The sequence below is a fragment of the Triticum aestivum genome, chromosome 3D (genome assembly GCF_018294505.1).
Source record: "Triticum aestivum cultivar Chinese Spring chromosome 3D, IWGSC CS RefSeq v2.1, whole genome shotgun sequence".
Classification (NCBI taxonomy): Eukaryota; Viridiplantae; Streptophyta; class Magnoliopsida; order Poales; family Poaceae; genus Triticum; species Triticum aestivum.
The window spans coordinates 474,195,886-474,218,786 of NC_057802.1; the positions used below are offsets into that span (position 1 = coordinate 474,195,886).

Here is a 22,901-nt window from a genome sequence, read left to right on the forward strand (position 1 = left end):
TCTTTGTTAGCTCGTGGACGGATGGTTGATCCCCATCGAAGACACAAGCATTTCGTTGTTTCTAAATCATCCATCCCATCAGTAGCATCGCGGTTGCCAGTCCCTTGCGAAGCGGTTTGGGGGTCGTCGCCTTGACAGCAAGCCACATCCGGAGATGGAGGCATCCCGGTTAGGTGGTCTGCACGTCATCCTTAACCAGACAAGGGTATCGTGACATACCTGCCTCGAGAAGGGGCATGAAACTAGTAGGTGGTGCATCGTCTCTGGTTCCTGGTCGCAAAGGACGCAGCTGGGGTGGTGCTACAGGCCACAGCGTTGCAGTCTCTCAACAGTCCAACACCTATCCAGGTTGGCGAGCCAATGGAAAAACTTGACTTTTGGTGGCGCCCAGGTCTTCCAGATCAATGTCGAGGCGTTGCAGCTGGTATGGAAAAACTTCATTTTTGGTGGCGCCCAGGTCTTCCAGATCAATGTCGAGGCGTTGCAGCTGGTACATCTCTTTTTTGTGCAACAAATGTTCCACATGCAACTTAATAATCTTCCTAAAATTGAACTCCTGCCTATACAAAGGCCTCAATTCCTCCAAATTATTTAGAATAACAATGACCTTGTTGCACTTATTAGGAGCTTCATTCTAGCAATGCTCAATTGCCATTCCTTCAAATCCTGCCTAAGAGCTTTCAGCTTATGAGATATGAGTCTTTCTGGATGGCCTCTCCCAAGACTACTTGATACAATCAAAAAAACCTTCAATTTCCACCCGATAATTCTCAAACCTGAATAAGTTAGATATATGGATGGAGATTGCAATCCTAACTACATAGGCAACATGATCACAAAACAACATTTTGATACCAAAGTTAATCAAAACTTGAACTATTTTATTGAGAACCTGGATGATTCCGCCATTCCGGTTCAGGATCAAAATAGTATGGTTACAGACCAAAAAAGAAAAAGAACAAAAGAAAAGTCGCATCCTCTATGCACTTCAAAAGTGCAGCAGAATACACAACACAACAGGCTTCGTACGTTGCTTCATTCTTCTCAGCTACAACGGAAGCAGGGGTTATTCACCATGGACCAGTACAAGGTCCTTATTAGTGCCACGCATCATCATCCAACACCTCTTGATCACGTCTCCTCTTCATGGAACAGGGCAAGCCGAAATGCCCCAGATCTCCTTCGCATATTGGTCAATGGTGCGGTCGCTGCTGAACTTGCCACTTCCAGCCGTGTTCAAGATGGACATCTTGATCCATTTCTTCTTGTCCCTGTCATGGAAACATGAGTTAAGGATTCAGCATTACGATATTCAGCAAATCCCTGTCATGGGAACTGCAATGGTATTTAGTTCTAGAATTCAAAGTATCAGCCCAATAGAAGGAATATTGTGTTTGTATCCTTACTTGTAGGCTTCATCAACCCGGGCCTGTGCATCAATGTAGCTTGGGAAGTCATAGCCAACAAGGAAGTAGTCACCACGCCCAAATCCAGTGTTCCCTTCAAGGGAATCCAAGAGAGGAGTGTAGTCGTAGGTGCCGAAAGCACCACTCCTGATAAACTGCTTGGCTTCTTCAAAGCGTGGGTCTGGCTTGAACTGTTCATAGTGAGACAAAGAATAAGTTAATAGCCCATCTGATAGTGACTTGGTGAGAATATATACTGAAATCAGTAGACTATGAGCACCACAAATAGATTAGCTATTTGCAAGTCCGGCTAGCCTAATATAGTAATATTGCATTTAACTAACGGCAATCCACTGGAAGATATATTACCAAGCCATTTTCCCTTTCCTTCCTCAGACCAGCAATCTGATCTGCTTTGGCACCGAAAAGGAAGAAGTTGTCTTGCCCTACTTCTTCTCTGATTTCAACATTGGCTCCATCGAGAGTTCCAATGATAACACAGCCATTCAGAGAGAACTTCATGTTACTTGTTCCACTTGCTTCCATGCCTGCAGTACTGATGTGCTGTGACAGTTCACTGCCAGGAATGAGCACTTCAGCCACTGATACGTTGTAGTTTGGAATGAACACCACCTGGAGAAACAAGAACCTCATATTAAATCATAAAACACAATTTAATTTTAATTTATTTCAGTAATGTTCATCCCACCAAAATTATATGTATATTTCGATTGGATGGCAATTGCCAAAGAAGATGTGGATGCTGTACAATTGATACCTTCAGATATTGGTTGACGTCAGCATCATTGTTCACCACAGCACCAACATCATTTACCAATTTCACTATTCTTTTAGCATTGGTGTATGTTGCAAATGCTTTCCCTCCTACCATGACAGTGCGTGGTGTAACCTTCTTCCTCTCTTCTGCGCTCATTTCCTAAAATGATACATAAGCCTATTTCAGGACCGTAGTACTGAATATTTTCCATCTAATTGAGACATAGTAAAGCTGTAAGAATAGGGTAACTCCAAGAAATAAGCCAAACCTTTAACTTCTTGTATCTGTACACAGCTCCCAAAATGTTCAACAGCTGTCTCTTGTATTCGTGGATGCGTTTAATTTGTATATCGAAAAGGCTATTTGGATCAATTGTAACACCAGTCACATCCAACACATGCTTGGCTAAGCGCTTTTTGCTGGCCAGCTTGGCTGCTGCCCACTCAGCATGTAGTTTTTCATCATCTGCGAACTGTTAAAATTTTCAGTTATACTGTGATAGTGTGGTGGGCAATAACAAAAGCAGATGCAAGACTGGAAGCATGCACACATACTTTCCGAAGCCCGGTGAGAAGATCAAGGTTGCTTGTCCACTGATCTGTTTTTAACCATTTCGTGACTATTTCACTCAGCTCAGGGTTGCAAAAACGGAGCCATCTACGTGGTGTAATTCCATTAGTTTTGTTCTGGAATTTGTTAGGCCAAATAGGGACATAATCTGCAAACAGCTCTTGTTTCAAGATGTTGCTGTGCAACTCGGCCACTCCATTCACCTGTCAGAAGAATTTAGTACACTTCATTATGGTCTACCTCATATGATACAGGAAGGCAAATCGATGCTGGAATAGCACAAAAAGTACAGAACAGAGAGCTCCAGAACTAATTGAAGCCCCCATAAATTACATTTTAATAAAAAATCTTAGCAAGTTAGCATAAAGAAGCAAGTACAATAATGGGATTACAAGCAACATTTTCTCAGAGAATGATTAAGATACAGTAAATTGCAAAATATATAAATAAACTAATCATGGTCAAGTAGGAGGATATTCACTATGCCTTTATTATCTTAAAAAGAAAGACAATGTAAAATGGTCCAGTAGGAGTACAGAGACAAAACTACCGTGTAACGGGCTGTAGAAAATGAAAAATGAAATAACAGGATGCAGAACATGGCAATGAAATAAGAATACCGTATGCCCAGCCACAACACACAAATTCGCCATCCGCACTACTGGCTTCTCAGGATTGTTATCTAAAACCCTCATCGATTCGATCTTTCCCTCCATATCCTTCCGGGTGGAGATTACCATTTCTCTAAACTGCAAGCAAATGGCACAACTTTGTCATTTTGTGCCATAACTGTTGTGTACTGAAAGAGTACATACGGCTTGACAGTTACCCGCTTGTCAATTTCCTCAATGATTTCCATGTGACGTGGAAGCAATTTCCTCATTACAGCCTGTGACCATTTCTCGAGAGCTTCAGGAAGAACTGTGTGATTGGTGTAAGCAACCGTCCTGGACCATGAGACAGATTTGTAAATAAGTATGTAAAGGTAATAATGCAAATTTAATATTAGTGAAAATCTCACTTATTTGTGACAGCCCAGGCTTCGTCCCAACCAAGTCCCTCCACGTCCATAAGCAACCTCATTAGCTCAGGGATGGCAAGAGTTGGGTGAGTGTCATTCATTTGAACAGCAACTTTGGAAGGGAACTCACTCCACTTCCCTGAAACTCTGTCAGCTTTTCTTTCTTTAAATCTGAAAATAATATCCTGGAAAAAATCATAGTCAGTTATGCTTGTCAATATTTATCGTGGAGGACCAAAAGAAAAGATATTGAGAAAAGACGAAATAAAACCACGTTGTAACTGCGTAAAAATAGGAAGGATAATATAAATGTAACGGGACTCAAAAGTCTGGTCATGATAATGATAATAGTGATACAAGTTTTCTAAATGAACCTTGATCATGCATTTTTCTCGTGCAAGATGGTGGAAATTTGATGCAGCGTGCAACAATACAAGAAGACAATGCAAGTATCTCTAACATCATTTCTCAACCAAACAGAAAAGCACAAGCTGGCCATAGGTGCACCTTCCTTTTACAGTAACCATCATTCCAAATGAAACTAACTGCATAATTACCTGAAGTGATGCGCTGCAAAGGAAATACTGCTGCTTTAATCTCAGAAGCTTCCCTTCTTCTGTAGCATCACCAGGATAGAGAACAGCACATATCTACAGGATATACAATATAATTTAAATCAAGTTAGCTAATTCATGAAAGATGAAACTGGAGCGAAAAGATACGACAGTTATTTCTGGTTTAGATATAGGCATTGATAGCAGATGACAGATAGGAAACACACATAATCTTCAACTTATTAACTAGGATGGATTAACACCTCACTTATAGTCACATCTAAAAAGCATGTTAAAACCACAATAGATAACCTTTTAGCATTATTTGTGATCAAGTTGTTTGATGAGATGGTTAGTGCGTGAAATCCATAGGAAAACATGGCTATCACACAGGGCAGGTTATATTGGACGTGCTTGCTTTAAACAAAAAATAAAATTACTGGTTTAGTATATGATGCCATCGATCAGGAGCAGTATTCACAAAGTTAAAGGCGCTCTTGATTTATCATATACGAGCAATTGAGTGACTCAGTTTAGGACTTGCATATCACCTGCTGTGCCCTCGAGTGAAGTTGAGCAGCTGACTCATACTGGCCATCATTGAACTGAAATAAGTTGAAATCCTCAGCAGTAGCTGTTGCATCCCAAAGGCGAAGACTGATTGCATTTTTTGTCTTGTACCCAGGAATTGGCACATCATAGGCTAAAGCGTTCAGAACTTCTCCACCGGCCCATTTCCGCCTATCACATGATAAAGCAAACAAATGTATCAATTAGAGGGACACAAAAAGGCCTTGGCATAAAAACCAATAAAATTAATAAATAGCGAGTCTGTGATAATGGATCCAGTCTAATGTACAAGAGCTCTGATTAAAGCATCACCAAATCTAGTTTTTTTTATCCAGTCTGATGTACAACAAGTCTGCTTAAAGCATCGCCAAATGTAGTTTCATGCAATCATGCATGAATATTCATTCATACACGCTCAAATTTTCTGGACCAAAAATAAAACATATTCAAAACATCTGATCAAACAAGCATGGAGTACAGAAGATCCTAGATCTGTAAATTAAAACATGGAAAAGAAATGCAGCTAAAGAAGCATCATACTATTGTTTTGAATTTAGAAGGCGTCATAAAAAACTCCATCTCAAGCTATTAATCAATATTTTATCACAATAGCACTTGTCCAGGTGTCCATCTATGGCTTACTTTCCATCTGGCGAAATCTCGACATGGCCGAAAAATCTGATTGGGTATACAACATCATGCCTGACAATCTCCCATGGGCTAAACTTCTGAAAAATATTAAACAGCAAAGCTATTATCGAGATCTAGATAAAAAAGGTTTGTGAAGAATGTTATTAGCATATAGAAATGGTACATCAAGCCAGTCTTCAGCGATTTCTTCTTGGCCCTCCTTGGCAATGCGCTGCTTGAACAGGCCATATCGGTAACGAAGGCCATAGCCCCAAGAAGGCAAGTTCAGCGTTGCCATTGAATCCAAAAAGCAAGATGCAAGCCTGCCCAAGCCACCATTTCCCAGAGCCGCATCTCTCTCCTGAATTCAAGACAAATTCACACCATCAATTACTGGTGAAAAGAGGGTCCAGATGTTTCAGTCAAAAGCTTTATTAGCTATCCCGGTGCCATGAACCCATAATTAGCTTTTGGTAACAGATCTAGATTCATATTAAGTGGTGGTGCTTAACAGAGGAGAAAAATGTCAATCTTGCAGACCCTGGATCTGCTCGTGTTGCTATTGTAAACAACTGATTTTCAATTTTTCTTGTATAGTGCACCTTCTACGCCTTGCTCAATTCTTTTTGAGACATGCAGTGATCTACGCATTGTGTAGTGCACTTTCTTTTTGTTTGGTTAAATAATGGATCAAGAAATCTAAGCCAGCCAACCAGATACCTGAACCGCTTGTACAAAAGCCACACAAAACGTAGTACTGCTACTTGAATAAGAAAATGTCACGGTCAAACAAAGCACTAATTAAATAATGTCACTCCCAAGAGTACGAAAATAGATGGCCTTAATTAAGCGAAGCACACTGTAATTTAGGACGATGGGCACTTGGATCGCTCACCTGTCCAGCGATGGCCTCGAGCTCGTAGCCGAACTTCTTCAGGGCGTCAGCGTAGGCGCCGGTGATGGCGAGGTTGCCGACGGCGTTGGTGAGCGCGCGGCCCTGCAGGTACTCCATGGACAGGTAGTAGGTCTGCTTGGGGTCCGTCTTGTGGAAATGCAGGTAGGTGTCGTTCCATCTCTGCAGAAACAAAAGCACAGATCAACATTCAGCGCCGCGGCGGCGACGGAGGACGCGAGCGGGCGGCGCGAGAGAGCGAGAACGCAAACGGCACCTGGAGGAGGTGGTCGCGGACGCTCTCGGCGGTGGCGTAGAAGGCCTGCTCGGGGCCGAAGGCGAGCGGCGAGAAGTGGGGGCTGTACTGCGCGTGGTAGGAGATGTTGCCGGCGATGGCGGAGGGATCCTCCGACGCCGGGCTGGCCGCCGGCTTCACCTTGTCCGCCGCACTCATCGCGGGGTGGGGAATTGCGTCGAGCACGAGCACTCGGTGTGTGTGGGGGAGGTGGTGATAAGGCCTCGGGACGGCACCGAATGGGAACGGTGAACTCTGGAGGCCAGGGGCTCCTTTTGTAATGGACGGGAGGGGTCACGGAGAGGGGAGAGTGACGGGATCCGAGAAATTGGGCGAGACGAACAATTCTTGGGAAGCTCTAGAGATATTTTTTATTTTATTTTCAAGTGGTAGAGGACCAAAAGGCAGGAGAAAATGAAGGGCGCGTCGGTTGTTTTCGGGGCTCCCCTTCGATAGTTCTTTCTTTGGCTCCTTGTTTTCTGAGGTTAATTTTTCTCACCATTTTCCATGAAAGGGTCAATAGATTTGTGTGTGTGAGAAGATACGGAGTAGAGCGTAGAATTATACGCGAATGTAAAGTTTCTTTGTGGTGGTTCATGATCTCATTAATTAAGAAAGAAACATTCCACACAAAAATGGGGGAAATCAAATAAAATTGAGAAACATGATCAACTATTTAGAGTATCAAATAAAAAATGGGGAAAATCAAATAAAATTGATCAACTATTTAAAATGAATGAAAACCGAGATACATGCCCAACAACCATCATGGAGCATGGCATCCTAGAGGGCATCAACGGCCCATCTAGCTATCCACACAAACTCGACACGGCACTAAGGAGAAAACATTCATCGAGGCAACACACACTATCGTTCCCATCCTCCCTTCCTTCGATCTAGCGACTCCAACTTCATTATAAACTTTCTCTAAAGGGAGCGGTCACCGCAATAGTCGCACATGGACGTCTAACAACTCGACTTGAAATCAAAATCCGGATGTGTGAACTCAATAACAAATGTCTTTTTGCTCGAATGGTACATTCTCAATGTTGCAAAGAGGTTCACATGTGTTTTCGAATGGACGAAGAACACATACATTTTTCTCCATGCTTCTCAAGGACGATAAACTAGTTCTATGTTTGCTTGTTTGATCGTATGCAAGAATTACAATTTTCTTTGCTAACTTTACAACATTTTGTCAGAAAATTTGTATCTGATTATATCTATTGAACATAATCATTTACTAGTAATATTTTGAGAATTCGTTCATGCATGGCATTACAATTCTATTTTTTATTATTATCCTGCCAAGCAAAGGGGTCAAGAGGAATGAGGTCCTCGGTGCAGGATGGCGCTGGTACACCGGAGGGAGGGGGAGCCGGAGCGGGAGGAAGCAGGGCCGGGACGGTACACGTGTCACGTGGAAACCACGCTTTTGCCTGCGCCCCTGCTGGTAAATCGGGTAAGATGGATCGGGCCACCATTTCATTTCCAGATTGGGCAGGATTGCAACTTGTCAGCTTTCCTATTTAAGTATAATATCTTGTGCTATCAGCCACCGTGACGCACTCAGACGCTTGTCTCCTGTAGCATGCTGGTACCAGATCTGAACATCCGTGTGCCCGCCTCCGTTCATTGAACTGCATTTGGCCATCTCCAACGATGACCCCAGCCCGGCTTCCGCATCCTTTCACCACCAACTCCAATCGGCCGACTCAAATAAACCGTGATTTTATCCCTTTTTTGACCGTTTGGATTGGTCTGGCAGACACTTATATCTACTTTCACGTTTCGGCCGGCGCTTGCGTCCAACGCTGGCCCGACCCAATTTTTAGATCGCGCGGAAATAATACCGTAAATATTTTGTAAATAAAAAACGTTAATTAAACATTAATGCCCGTAAAGGCCGACGAGGGTCCACAAGTCCACTTTTATATTAAGTAAAAACATTAATAAAACTAAAAACTAGGAGGAGGCGCGATGCCCTAGGCGTCCTTCTCGTCGTCGTCGGGGCCGGTGAGGTCGATGAGTGTTGGCGACGGGCCAGCCCATGGGAACGTCATCGCCCAGGCTGTCGCGACGTCCTCCGCAGCTGGCTGTACTGCCGTCAGCTGGGCTGGCCCACTGCACGCTCGGATTAAAAAAGGCCGGCCACCGTCTTTAATGTGTGGGCCCGTGGTCGGCATTATAGACGCCGGAGGTAGTTGGGCGGCCGCCATGTGGGGATGCAGCGGACAACGAGAGGACGCACGGCGCGTCCGCTTCGCATCCGTGCCGACGCATTTCAGCCGCAAATTTGGGCCGGAAATGGGTCCGCGCGGACGAGAAGCGGACGCGTTTTGGGAATGGGTCGGTGCGTTGCGCCATCACTTTTGTCCGTGACGACCCAAACGGACGGTAGCGGACGAAATGGGTCACCGCGTTGGAGTTGCTCTGATGTACCGGTCATTCAAAGTTATCCTTAAATGTCCATGAGTAAGGCAAATTTAAATTTCAAATCCGTCCAATCGTATAGTTTGTGTTTATGGAACCAAGTGTGAATGTTGGTGCAACATGTTGTGCCCTTTTGCTTCGAACCATGGATCAGATCGAGACCAGAGGCAACCATGCATTGCACAATAGTTCGTCCTCCCACATGTTGAAGTTTTCTTTCCTCAGATCCGGCTAGTAGATTAGTAGGGTTTTAGTCCTCGTAGGGGCGGCGTTTGGATGGATGGCGGCAGTGGCGAAGCCACACTTGAGCTGGTAGTCAATTGACTACACAACTTTTTGCAAAAGCAAAATACATCAAGTAGAAATCATGCCAAAAAATCTTGTGAATGCATACATCTGATTACACAATATTCAGTTGACCACACATAATTGGATTCCTTGCATCGCCACTGGATGGCGCCGCTTCTTCTTCGAGTCAGTCTTTCAAGCTCCGATCCTCCTCAAGTTTGTCCGTTGGGACGGATTAGACGGTGCTCTAGCGTAGATTCCTGCCAGCGCTTGGGGGCAGCGAGGTTAGAGTTTCTCATCGTGCGTACATAACGGCAATATTTGGTGTCGGGTTCTTCAAATCGATTCAAGGATCAACGACGACTACGACTCCATGGTGCTGGACCTTAGGGGCACGTGCACGAAGACTTCCCGGCTGTAATTGACAAGGCCAGGCCGGTTCCGGTATGGGAGTGGCGACAGCGGCGCGTCGGCGGCTGGTTCTGGTGGCGGCAATGGTCGTTTGGTGGTTCATGGACCTCGATGTAATTTTTATTATGTTTGAGGTGTTTTGTAATTCGGTGAATCTTTATAATAGATCTGATAACTTTTGCAGAAAAAGAAGTTTTCTTCTCTACTCATCTTCTTTGGATCGACATCAAATTCATCTCATCATCGCTATCCTCCTCTTGCTTCGGATCTCCGGCGGTCCAATAATGCTATTATGTGTCCGTGCCCGGCTGGAGTGTACGTGTCGGATTGGGTGTAGCCCGGTTGCTTGCCCGGTTGGGAGTGCATGTCTGACTTGGTGGGCTCCGAGTCATCCACATGCGCGTCCTCATAGCAACCTCCGCCTCTCTCGTGGATGATCTCAAACATCTCCTTGTCTGTGGCGTTGTACGCTGGCTCGCTCGCTTTAGGCATACTAACGAACAGCGTGCGGGAACCCTACTGATCCACCCCGGTGTCCGCGTCTGGAAAAGCTGCGGCGATAAACACTCCGAGAGAAGCAGCAGCGTGGAGTTGACGTCGACGATGCAAGGCACTTGCCAGGCGGCGGATGTCGCAGACTACCTACCGGGCTGCTTGGCCGTGTAGTAGTATAGAGCCTTGTAATGCTCCGACCATGCTGGCGCCTGCATGGTCGGCGACGACATCGGGGCCCCGCGGCCCAAGCTTCGACCTTCACCACGTCCGTCACCTGCACGTCCACCGCCACGACCACCACCCCGGCCTCTGCCGGCCTTCTACTTCTTGAGCGTCGCCGCCTTTGTGGCCTTCGCTTTTGGGGAGGCGATTTTTGCCCTATCGCCGAGCTGATCTTCCGGACGAGCGTGATCAACGGATCCTCCACCACCGTCGTCTCTGGCAGGTTCTCCTGCGGGTCCATGCGTCGGCGGCGGGATGGAAGAAGAGAGTGGGTGGAAAAGTGTGGGAATTGGGTGGAGAGCGATGGAAAAAGAGTGGCAGATTTTGCCATAGAAACAGTGTTGCCGGCTACAAAAGCGCGGGCTTCACCTTAGTTTTGGGTGGGCCTGAGGTGTCGGGTCATACGTGGTTGGTGTCTAGACTCCCGCAAAGCCCCCTAATTTGGTTTTGATTTGCTAGAATATTGTCGTCTGAACCACTCCATGGATCGATGGGTCGGCGTTGGATGGCTTGTAGGGTCCGGACAACTGCGTCTGAACGGATACAAACGTGTTCAAGTGTCGGCATTGGAGATGCCCTTAGAGCATCTCTAGCAAACCCCTAAAAGGGCAGAACCCATATAATTCCGGCGAGTATACGGGTTCGGTCCGTTTTTTGGCCAGAATAGATACTGTATCCGCGACCCGGCCCGTAAAAAATTTACCGCGGCCCGCAAAATTCTCTCCCCACCGCTGTATATGTCGTTTCACCGCTCGGACACGGGTCAAATCCTATCCGCCTCCGCTGCCACCGGCCGCGATTCCCCTCCTCCTCCACCCAATTTCTCGCCGCCGGCGAGCCTGAAAAGCCAAGGATGGCTACGGGAGCTCTGGGGATGACGCGGAGCGCCGCTGCCGCGCCAGATCAGACGCCGCACGTAAGCGGGGCGTGCGGAGGTGGATCAACCGCGGTAGCCGGCGTTCGAACTCCGCGAGCTGGTCGAGTTCGAGCGCGAGCTCGCCCGCCGCCGCCACGCCTCCTCCGGCTCCTCTGCCGCGGGGAGCTCGTCCGCGGGCGCCTCGAGCTCGCGACTCACTCTGGTGAATAGAGAGCCGGAGGAGCTCGGGCCGCTCGCCATCAAGCTCGAGGCCGACACGCCGCCGCGTCGAGGAGTGATCGGCCCCGAGGACTACCTCCCCCGGGGCAGGAGGAGCACCTAGAGCGCGTCGTCATGGAGCGGTCGACGAGGGAGCAGGAGGAGACCGAAGCGCGCCGCCGCCGCGAGCTCGAGTACGAGCAGATGTTCCTCCAGACGAGCGTCGCAGGCACACATGTCCAAGGAGGCGGACTTGCACGTCATGAAGGCGGAGCAGGCCAAGTTCTTTATCAACCTCGACTCCTCCGACGAGGACTGAGCTCCTCCGGCTCCTCCGCCGCGTCGTCGCTGCCGCGAGCTCGTCGAATTTTGGTAGCTAGGCTCGGGCCCACAGATTCCCCCACTAATATGATCAATGTAGATGAACTATGTATGGTCAATGTAGTATGTAGATGAACTATGTATGATCAATGTAGTATGTAGATGAACTAATGTACGATCAATGTCGTTGCAAATTTCTCCCGCAAATACTTTTTTTTAGTTTTACAGTTTCATATACGGGGTCTAATCTGCAGCGCATGAATTCGACCCGCAAATCTCATCTACAACGAACTGTAAACGCAATTTACGGGTCGACATTATACGGGGTTTGCTAGAGATGCTCTTAGTTTCTTTTCTTTCGCAGGCAGAAATAGATTTGCAGTAGTTTGCTTCAGACGTTGAGTTCTGAGTTATGTATTATCGTTCTAGTTCGCGAGATCACGTACTAAATCGCGCCTATATATAGGCCAAGGTATCGCCAACTGAGGCGTACTTTATATGGTATGTTTCTCGTGGTAGAATCAGTCGAGGTTTAGGGCCTGTTTGGCAATCTATCAGCTCCTCAAAATACACGGAGCTGGAAGCACCGTTTCGTCCGCCTGAAATTTCTAACCGCAGCTCCGTCCGCTCCAGGAGCGGAGACGCGGAGCAGAAGGACACCGAACGAGCCCTTAAGTTTTACATTTGGCACTAATACTCGTACTTTTATATATATGACGATGTTTGTTTGATGGAAGAAGATATTTTTGTCGAGTACGAGGTGTTTAGAGCGACTTCATCAATTTTAATATGCGATGTCAGCTCAACAGTATTCATATTTTTTGAAAGATCCAGCAAATTGCTGGCTTCAATTAAATTTAGCAGAAAGCAGCGGAAGAAACAACATGAGGAGGATCCGAAGATCAAAGGAAAAAGGAAAAGGCAGCCCTATTAGCTGCAGAACAACACTACACTTACAAGACGGAACGCCATCCGCCCACCGCAAGACAACGCAGCTCCGACTCCAGCGGAGAAACTACAGAGAACAAAGCAAGGTTGGCGTCACAGGAGATCGCCGAACGGACCACATGTCGCTCGTCATCGTACGCTACCGGAGCCCCGCACCGCAGCTTCGACTTCACAGCAACAAGCAGCCGAGGTAATCTCACGGACACGCCGGAGAAGAGCCGACTACCATGACCAAAGCCACGCCTCCGACAATGCTCACCACCGTCATCGTTGCCACAAAAGTCAAACCTCCCTCATCGCCGGACACGACCAAGCAGCACAAACAACATCCTCCATCTATCACTGGTCCCCCTGGCCGGTAAGGAGCTCCTGAAACGATGCCCCAAGAGGCGTGACACACATCGCCTTCATCGTCCGATCCCATGGGATCAAGGGTTTCCCCCGAGCAGCCTTGAGTGGTGGAGCGAGCAGGAATGCCTCAGCGACGCCTTCAAGAAGGAAGCGGCGCCCGCAGGCGTCGCCGTCGCCTGCCCCAGCCCAAAGACTGGCAGCAAGGTCTTCACCCGACATTGCACCTCCAACCACCAACCCGAGCCAGGCCACCACCACAGACACACGCCCGACGACCGCCGGCCCCACACGCCCAACGTCCGCCGCAGCCACCAGATCTGGACGCCGGGGCCCAGGTCTCCATCGCTGCCACTGGTCCGCGCCGGATAACCGCCAGCCCCTTGCGCCCGACGGTCATCGCAGCCACCTCGCAGAACAGGACGTCGGGGCCCGATCTGCCTCACACCGTCCTCTGGAGCCCATCGAGCCGACGGCCGGCGACGCACGTGAAGAGCCCATGCGCCGCCGAACAGCTCGCTCCCGCCTGACCCCTCTCCTCCGCCGCAGCGCTGGCCACGACCCCACCCCGCAGTAGGCACTCCGCAGATCCAGCTAGGGCTCGCCCGGCGCAGCGCGCCCACGTCCCGCGCGACCGGCGCACGCCCAGCCCGCGTCCCGCATGATCACCGCGCGCCCAACCCGCAGCTCAACGCATCACCACCAGCCTCGCCTCGCCGCCCGCCCAGCACCGGAGCAGAGGAGCTCCACCTTCGCAGCGATAAATGCGTGTGCATGCATATGAGAATATGTTTTTTTTTTTTGCGAAATCATGTAGGAGTACATGAGAATATGTGATCGTACCGTCTTAAAAAAAATATCTCAGACACCTTTTGGAGGTGACGTGACAGCGGCGCCGAGACACTGTGCGGCTCACGAAACGCACGGGACGAGGGGCCAGTTGCGCGGCGCTCTCGCAGTCTCATAAGTCTCGTACTACACGCGCGGGAAGAAAAGATGGGGACGCCGCGGGGGTGTCACGTCTGGTTTCGTCGCGAGGTCCGTGCTGGTCGTTCACTGAGCTGTCACAGACATGGGACCAATCTGGTGACGCGTGCTCGACAGAGTAGCCTCGGATCGTGTGCTTTTGGTTCGTTCACTCATCACCAAAATGGACGGTGCTGCGTAGCACCGGATAGAGGTTTTTGAGAGCCCGCCTTTGGCTGCGTCTCGTCGTTCGCCAGACATGATGAAGCTCGACCCACTTGCTGGGACTCTCATTCCGAGCCTGAATCTACGGTTTGTTGAGGTCTTGCAACTAATGATGTACTTTACGTTTGAGGCACACTATGGGGTTGCGAAACCAATTATCTTAGACATGAACAAGCTCAGGTCACGATGGGTTCGACTTCAAACTACTACTCCACCTTTGTATCACAAAAATACATGTTGGAGTAATAGACATCGCCACGGTCTTGAAGATGTAATTTTGACTGCTAATTTCTATTGAGTATATGTGTTCAAGCCAAACAAGCTAACTATTGTAGAAATGCTTTTCAAGATAAATTTATACACATGGTTTTCCATTCCCTAATCTAGATAATTGAAAGCTATATGTGCCCAAAATTTAAAGTTTAAACAAAGACATATCCAAAACGTCATGCTTCTGTGCTACAGAGGGATCAATATGCTCCGATTTGGGAAAACTGAGTTATAGAGGTCACCTTGAAACAATGTTCATCGATTGACCTTTTGCCACTAGGGAAGACATGGATATTTTTGCCTTCTTCACAAACTCATTCCTTCGATTTGCAACCGCAAGTTCACAAACCGTCACTTGATGAGCTTCATTGGCAATGAGCGTTCACACAACAGTAGCTATATATACACAATACTGTGAAGTTTCGCTGTTGACTAGCGGTCCTTGGTGCATGAGTGGCATCACAACTACAAAGCTGCCCAACCAACCACAACAACAAAACCAAGAGAACTGTAGAAGCCACATTTATATCACAATGGCAACTAGGCCATCGATTATAATTGGAGCGGAAACATACTTATATTTAGATTTCTTTGCTTCTTTAAAACTTTCCGTGCTATAAGTTCCGTCCAAATTTGTGTAGCTCTCCATGCCGCTAACATTTTGGGAGAGAAGTTGACAGGAATATCATTTGTGGAAATTCATTGCCGAATAATCCTTTGGTGAATAGGCAATCGATGATCGATACAAGATTCAAAGACCTAGTAGGCATCCAAAGTGGACGAATAGGTGTTTCAATTATCTTAGACAAAATCGACAATCTGAAAGCAAGTTTTAGCTACATCGTTACATACAAACAACTTAGCATGCAATTTTTAATGAATTAACTTTGCAGAAAGGGAATTGCAATAGTAAGGAACGCAAACACAAAGACATAGGATGTAGTTCACCCAAAGTTCAAATTGTTAGCGTAATCCTATGTTTTTTGGAGGATGTTCGAACACTAAGACCTAAGGTCACAACCATCTCCGACCAGAAAGGCCCCCCTTTTACTCTTTTAGCTAGGATACAAAGTTCATGTTCAACACTCCGGTGAAGTAGGCGACCTTCACACTTTACAGACTTCTTGGCTCGTCCACGATTCAAATGCTTCCAAGCAACGTCTACTTGTGTAGAAGCCACACATCCTATCTTTGAGAGGGACATGATGTCAAAAGCGGGCATGAAGTTTATGCTCGCAAACTCATATGCACCCTCATGAACAGTAAAATCGAAAAAAGAATAAAAAATCAAAAAAAATTGGGGACAAAAATTGACGAATTTTCAACGTGCGTGCAATTTTTCATGAAGAAAAATTATTCCAAAATGCTTCCATAAAAAAATTGATGCTCCAGGAAACAAACTTTTTGGAGCCTCAATTTTGTTTTTTCTACGAATTTTGAAATGTTGTTTATTCATGAAAATTTGCAAGCATGTTCAGAATTCGTCAATGTTGTTAAAAAATCAGTTATTTATTTATTTATTTTAATTTTCACGAGGGTGCATATCAGCTCGTGAGCAGAAGGGTACTTTTCGGTCAAAAGCACCCTTTATTGTCATGTCATTAACCAACAACAATTAGGGGACCTCGATGCATTTCAAAAAAGGGGAAATGATTTAAATTAAAGGCTAACATGTCCGATATGGTTTAGGGTGACATTAATCAAAGCAATAAATATTTCTCCATTTTTACATTTAGATGGGACTTCAAAATAGGCATGTTTGATGGATAATATGTTCATTTATTGCCCCTTGATTATTTCCCTACAGGGTTGAATCCAAGCTATCTTTTTGAGCCGCGCGGTCATATTCAACTGATGTATCTAACCGAAAAAAGAATTGGGCGATGTGCCACAGGAGATAAAGCTTTGTTTTATCCTTCTTCTGTTGCACGTCTCCTCCTCCTCCTCCAAATCTCCCTCCTGTTGTAAGCTCCTCTCCTTCCCCGACCCCTCTTCCAAAGCACCATCGATACCTTGTGGTGGAGATTGAGGGCACACCACCAATGATGCGGAGCATCCTACAGACTTCACCGTGTCAAGAGTCCGTTTGGCGAGTGACACGTGTGACATCTACTTCACACACACAAAGGTGAATCGTCTCCTTTACATGTGTTCACTTGATCCCTTGACACTCCTCTCGTGTGCATGCATATAGGTATCATCGGAGCACCATGGATGACGAGGAGGAGTGCAAGCGCAAGTGTACGCCTACCCCGTTCGTGAGGGAAGCTTGGAAGCGACGACGGAAGAAGACGGTGCAAAATTTGCACTACCGGACTGTCCGGTCCATCCAGAGAGCAGTTTTGGTCTGTGCAGAAATTGCACTACCGGACAGTCCAGCCCCCAAGCGGACAGTCCGGTAGTACAATTTCTGGACGCCCAAAAGTTTCTGTTTCCACTGGATTGTTTGGTCCCCCATACCGGACTGTCCGGTAGTGCATCCGCGGGCCGGATTTGGGCAAGGCCCATGTAACTTTACCTTTTCGCCCTCACTTACCCCTTCCTTGCCTTGGATCTATATATATCCCTCCTCCTCCATTTTAGGGTAGCTAAGATTAGAACTACACATTGGAGCTTAGCTCATGTACCTCCCCTTGTGGGACTCCTCTTGGGAGAGAGAGAGAGAGGGGGGGAGGGAGAGAGACACTCCATTGGAGTTAAAGGCCTCCTTTGGAGAAGATCCCTAGTGGATTCAAGACCCCATCTAGGGAAGGATCTATCTAGATCATCAAGACCTCATCTCCTTTGGACTTGGGATGAACTCTACCTTGTATCATTGTTCCTCTTGTTGTTCATGTACCTTTGTGGATCTCATGTGGATTTGAGTCTAGTGAATGTGTGATTGGACTTGTTCTTGAGTGTTCCTCTTGTGATTTGCCCTCTTGTTCTTCGTGTTCTTCGCGTTCTTCGTGGACCCCCCTCCAATTCGTGAAAGATCTCCACTTAGGGTCTCCACCCTACAACAACCAAGCTCTGAGAAGATGTCAGGATTGAGGGGAACATATACAAGGTCACCCAATCCGGTTATGTTGAAGCTCCCAAGAGCCAGATTCATGGACCGCGAACATGAATCGACAAAAATGAGTGCCTTTGTTTTTTTTTTGCGGGTAAAAACTTGTATTACTTAGAGTCAGCCTTACAATCCTCCTTACAAAGAACAGGGAGCTCTGGAGGGTCGTAGCCCAGCCAGACAAAGTGAGTGCCTTTGTTGTTGATAGAGATGTTAGAAGTTTTTGTTGCATACTCAGAAAGTTCGATTTTGAGGACGTGTCTAAAGTGTTGTAACATAGTGAATGCCTTTTAACATGATCATGGGTGGGAACATTGCAGTTATGCTAAAACTTTTGCATAGAGTTCTCTATTGCATGGGAAAAAAATCTCAAGTTCACAGTTAGATCAAACACTTGCGGAGGAGTTGATCGGTGAAAATATGAATTGACCAATGACTCAGGTATTATCGCCACATGATCTATTTGTGACTTTTGTTATGCGTTGTTTAGGAGTTCGTGCCGCAGGACAGTTGTAATCAACCTATATTGAATAAATGGTTGTTTGAATCCGTTAATGCAGAGTCTAGGTATTGTAGATAAACTTAACGATACCATGTGTGACCTCACAGTTAATCAACTCAAATCATTCTTGCAAAGGAAAAAAGAAAGGTTTTTTCTAGTAGTTTTGCTATTAGTTGTGTCATACTACTTAATTTTGCCATTAGAAGTTTCATGTATTCAGAAATGCCATCCTTTAGTTAAACGTGCACTTAAAAAACGTCACTCAACATCGTTACCATTCGGTCGAAGGCCATTGGCCGGGGTGAAGTGACCAAATATCCCTGAACCCCACTTGTCAACACCCCCTCTACAAATAACTGTAGGTGTGGATCATAGTTTCAGTATATGGACAATGAAACTAGAAGCAAAAATAGCTTCGCGCGCGAATGGTCGAATCTCTTTTTTCGCGAATAAGCAAGAGCTTGTGTATCATTGCATTGATAGGTAGAGAACGAAAAATCAAAGTACAATTATACAGTTACAACCCACGTACACGAAGCCGGCATGGGAGCAACCGTGAGCAGAACAGCTAGAGGGGTTGCTCAGCCCCTCAACAACACATTAGGGAATTACATCAGGAGGACTCTAAGCAAACCCTTGCCCCAACCTTGGCCTAGTACCGCGCATCTTCCTTGATGGATGCGGTGATGTTCGAGATCGATGAACGAGGTCTGTCAAATACACATGTGTTCCTATGGTTTCAAATCGGCCAATCGAAGAGGATAATCTGCGTCGCAAATCCTTTCCATGTGTCGAGCGCAGAGTGATCGAATCTCCACGTGTCATTATTTTTCTTGTAGTTTAATTCTCGATGTGATGACAATTAGGATCCACAGGTTATAGGGGAGCGCTGGCAAGTGGGGTCCGAACGTATTTTGGTCATTTCACGCCGGTTAATGACCTTTGGTCAAACAATAACGGTGCCGAGTGATATTTTTTAGCACGTATTTCACGGAGGGATGATATTTTCTAGTTGTTGAAATTTTTAATGACAAAATTGAGTAGTGTGACGCTGGCTAAACTGATAAAACCCAAAAATAAAAATCCAAATCATGTTCATAGCCGCGTAGACAAAGTGGCAAACATCCCGATCTTTCCTACTGTTCCATACACGACGACCCGTACGTGGCGGTGGAGCCATCTCGCCGCCTCGTTCCTGCTCCCGCTCCCCCGGCGCGCTGCTGCTCGTGCTGGAAGTCGCGCCTGACAGACCAGAGCACCTCGGCGCACCGCCGCATGGCCGGCCGCGCCGCGCGCTCCGGGGCCGCGCACTCGGCCGCCAGCGCCATCATCCTCTCCACGGCCGCGACCGCCGCGCTGGTCCTGCGCATCCGAGGGTCCATCGCCACCACCACGTCACCCTCCCTGCACTTCCGCAGCGCCTGCGTCCACAAGGTAATTCCGTCGAACACCTTGCTCGCAGTCCATTTGAACGCACAAAATGTTACCTAGGGGTCGAGATTTTACCCATTCGGTGCTGAGGCGTTGCTGGCGGCCGCGGTTGCGCTCTACGGGTCGCCGGCCGGTGATGAGCTCGACGAGGAGGACGCCGAAGGAGTAGACGTCGCTGCGTTCAGTGAGGTGGTTCGTGTTCAGGTATTCGGGGTCGACATACCCTACCGTGCCCTTCACCATTGTTGAGATGTGGGTTGCTTCGGTGTCGTACGGGGATAGGCGCGCAAAGCCGAAATCGGACACCTTTGCTCTCAGCTGGTCTGTCAGGAGAATGTTGGACGGCTTGATATCACGGTGGATGATTGGGTTGTCTGCATCTCCATCATACAGAAATATTCGTCAGACATTAGGATGTCGATAATTTTGTATCTGTCGTGGATGCAGCTACACTATTTAGGGATTCAGAAATTTAATATGTGCAAAATATCAACAAATTTCTGATAAATAAATTTTGAAATTTGTGGTGATTCGTTTAGACATTCAGGGCTTTGCCCATGTGTGCGTTTGTGATCTCACGTAAGTGCGGAAACGAACATATACATGCTATGTGCTGATGTGCAAAGTACATCTACAAGTTTGTTCATAATGTAGCAGAATTCCCCCCTTTGAAGGTCCAACAGACATTTTGCAAGTAATATAAAACATGCTTGTGAACAAATATATTGAATTTGGAAACTGTACTCTGTGGGACATCATCAAAATATGCTAATTGAAATTGAGTGGTCATAGTGTTGTCATACAGAAATTAAGAAATACGGTATAGCATAATACCTGTGTATCCATGTAAGTAGGCAACAGCATGAGCTATGTCGATGGCAATGTTGAGACGCTGTGAAAATGCCAATGGTTCCCCTCTTGATCCTGTATAGTGGCAAGTTTGTGGTCCCAAAATTCTTTTATTCTAGTAGAAATTTGTGAGAGAAATAGCATTACACCTACGTCATACATTCAGTCCCAAAAAGACTTGAGTAACAAAGTTACAGAAGGAACATTGAGCAGGTATGGTTATAAAAAAATGAGTGCAAACATTTACTTAGTGACTTGCACATGAAAATACCTACTATAATATGTTTGATTTCATCCAGTTCCACGGCCTTACAGGGTTCTCTATCTGCACACATTTTAAAAATATTACGATGACCTCAAGCAAATTTGACCTACCATCCAAGTGCTCACGTAGTGTTCCGTTGCTGATATATTCAACCAGAATTAAGCGCTCATCCTGATGCTCCAGATGCCCGAGAAACTTCACTAAGTTTAAGTGTTCGACCTTCGACAATATCTGGATTTCACTCCTGAACTCTGCCGCTAGGTTCCTGTCAAACATATTCTGCCAATTACAGATGTTATATGGAAGGATTTCATTCATTTGGTTGCTCGAAGTAATTTGTTAGTATAGATGTGATCTTCCAGTGGTAAGATATTCGCCCACAAACCTTCTTAGCTCGCTTTACAGCTATCATGGATCCATCCCTGAGCTTCGCCTTGTACACAGTGCCAAAATTTCCTTTCCCAATTTTGTTCTGTTCACTGAAGTTTGAAGTAGCCAGGCAAACTTCCTGATATGAGAACTGGTCTTGCCATGACTTGTTTTGACTAGTGCTTGTGCTGCTTACTGATGAAATTCTTGAGACTGCTATAAACCATTGAAAACCTTAAATTTCTTATCTGTAATTAATTGAACTACTTCCTCCGTCCGGAATTAGTTGTCGCTCAAACAGATGTATCTAGACGTAGATACATCCGTTTGAGCGTCAACTAATTCCGGACGGAGGGAGTACAATTCTAACCTGAAGGATTTCGAATTAACATACATGCCCAAGATTAATGGAAACAGGACAGAGAAGGTGGCAATTTGTGATTCTCTAAAAGCTTTTAACATGCTGGTTTGGTGGTAGACGAAACATCATGCCATATTATGTGATTTTAACCAGAAGTTATGGCCTTGATCAGGATTGAGTCCTCATTGCTGTTGTATGCTACAATTTTGCATTTTTGCATGGTTTAAATTTTGAAGGCCTTCCGCATGTCATTTGACTAGGTGCTGTTGTATACATGCCTTTTTTTCTTTTGAACCAGCTCAAATTTGCAGAGGCATATGCAGTTGCAGGATAACATGCACATGATGGAGGAATGAAGAAAGAAAGCTGAACTTACTGGAACTAGTGGACACATCAGGAGCATCTTCTGAGGGTTTGACATGGCCCTCCCTAATTTCAGATTGGCGAGGAGCAAAGCAGTTGCATGCTCCGGCAATCGTCGTAGCAGCTTCTTCCCAGAATGATTTCCTGCTCCTGGCCTTCTCCTCAGGCACACTGGAAGGAGGTGTATAGGTGGATGTCCTGGAGAAGACAGGGTCTGTCTGAAACTTATGGTTGGAGGCAGAGAGGTCTCCTCCATGGCCCGTCCTGAGTGCTCGGTGGCGTGATGCCTGCATAACTTTCTTTTTTGGGGATCAAACTGACTGCATAACCGAAGGGGCTAGAAGATGGCGTTGAAACCTGCTCTCACAGAAGCAGGTGGCAGTTCATCCGGTTCTTTCCTTGAACTTTGTTACACATTACGCAATGGACTGATTCAAGCTTGACCTGGTGGGTACCTCTAAATAACTATGAAAGGAATGCTTGTCTGGGCCTCAAGTCAAACCAGTGGAGCCCTGATGTCGTCTGTGATAACAACCCTTCACAGACCAGAAATTTAAAATGGCTGAAGGATTCAGAGACCGAGCCTTCAGATTCTTGGCCAGAGAGAAGTTCACCAGGCTTCATCCTGTGTCCTCCTCTATTCTGGAGTTCTAACCCGAGCTAAGGAAGCATTACATTCTCTGCTGCCACAGGAAAGTTTGAGTTGATCATCTAGACGGTTCAGGCCCTTGACGGATGACTTGCCGTTACGATGTCGTACGCCACCCCAGCAGTTGATTTCCAGGTTTGGTGTTTGTTCTTTCAGTAAGAGTCAATATGACCAGCAGTTGATTTTCAGGTAGTTTGGTGTTTGTTCTTTCAGTAAGAGTCAATATGACCAGGATGTACACGTTCGTCCATGATTGCACAGCAGCTGTTTTTTCTTTTTCTTTTATTCAAGGCATTTTGACGCCCTAACCCTGTTTCGCATCAGCGGGGAGCTCCAACTGGCGTT

At 46.4% G+C, this 22,901-nt stretch overlaps 2 protein-coding genes across 3 annotated transcripts; both read right to left on the reverse strand.

Annotated features, from left to right (window-relative positions):
- Window positions 1–860: 860 nt before the first annotated feature.
- Window positions 861–6,993, reverse strand: LOC123079774 (alpha-glucan phosphorylase, H isozyme-like). Its single transcript, XM_044502575.1, has 15 exons — window positions 6,699–6,993; window positions 6,425–6,604; window positions 5,714–5,890; window positions 5,542–5,627; window positions 4,881–5,070; window positions 4,333–4,425; window positions 3,776–3,960; window positions 3,584–3,701; window positions 3,375–3,503; window positions 2,739–2,957; window positions 2,453–2,656; window positions 2,185–2,343; window positions 1,776–2,039; window positions 1,407–1,597; window positions 861–1,271 (listed from the first exon to the last, which is right to left on the reverse strand). The coding sequence occupies exons 1-15, from the start codon at window positions 6,873–6,875 to the stop codon at window positions 1,145–1,147; spliced, it is 2,499 nt and encodes an 832-aa protein (XP_044358510.1). The 5' UTR covers window positions 6,876–6,993; the 3' UTR covers window positions 861–1,144.
- A 12,263-nt stretch (window positions 6,994–19,256) lies between these two features.
- On the reverse strand, window positions 19,257–22,200 carry LOC123079776 (calmodulin-binding receptor-like cytoplasmic kinase 2). Of its 2 annotated transcripts, none has more exons than XM_044502579.1 (6): window positions 21,921–22,200; window positions 21,200–21,399; window positions 20,925–21,093; window positions 20,535–20,624; window positions 19,776–20,074; window positions 19,257–19,690 (listed from the first exon to the last, which is right to left on the reverse strand). In XM_044502579.1, the coding sequence occupies exons 1-6, from the start codon at window positions 22,198–22,200 to the stop codon at window positions 19,406–19,408; spliced, it is 1,323 nt and encodes a 440-aa protein (XP_044358514.1). In that variant the 3' UTR covers window positions 19,257–19,405. The 2 variants fall into 2 exon arrangements, with proteins under 2 accessions (XP_044358514.1, XP_044358515.1); XM_044502580.1 differs by having other exon boundaries at window positions 19,260–19,690; window positions 21,200–21,396.
- Window positions 22,201–22,901: the final 701 nt, after the last annotated feature.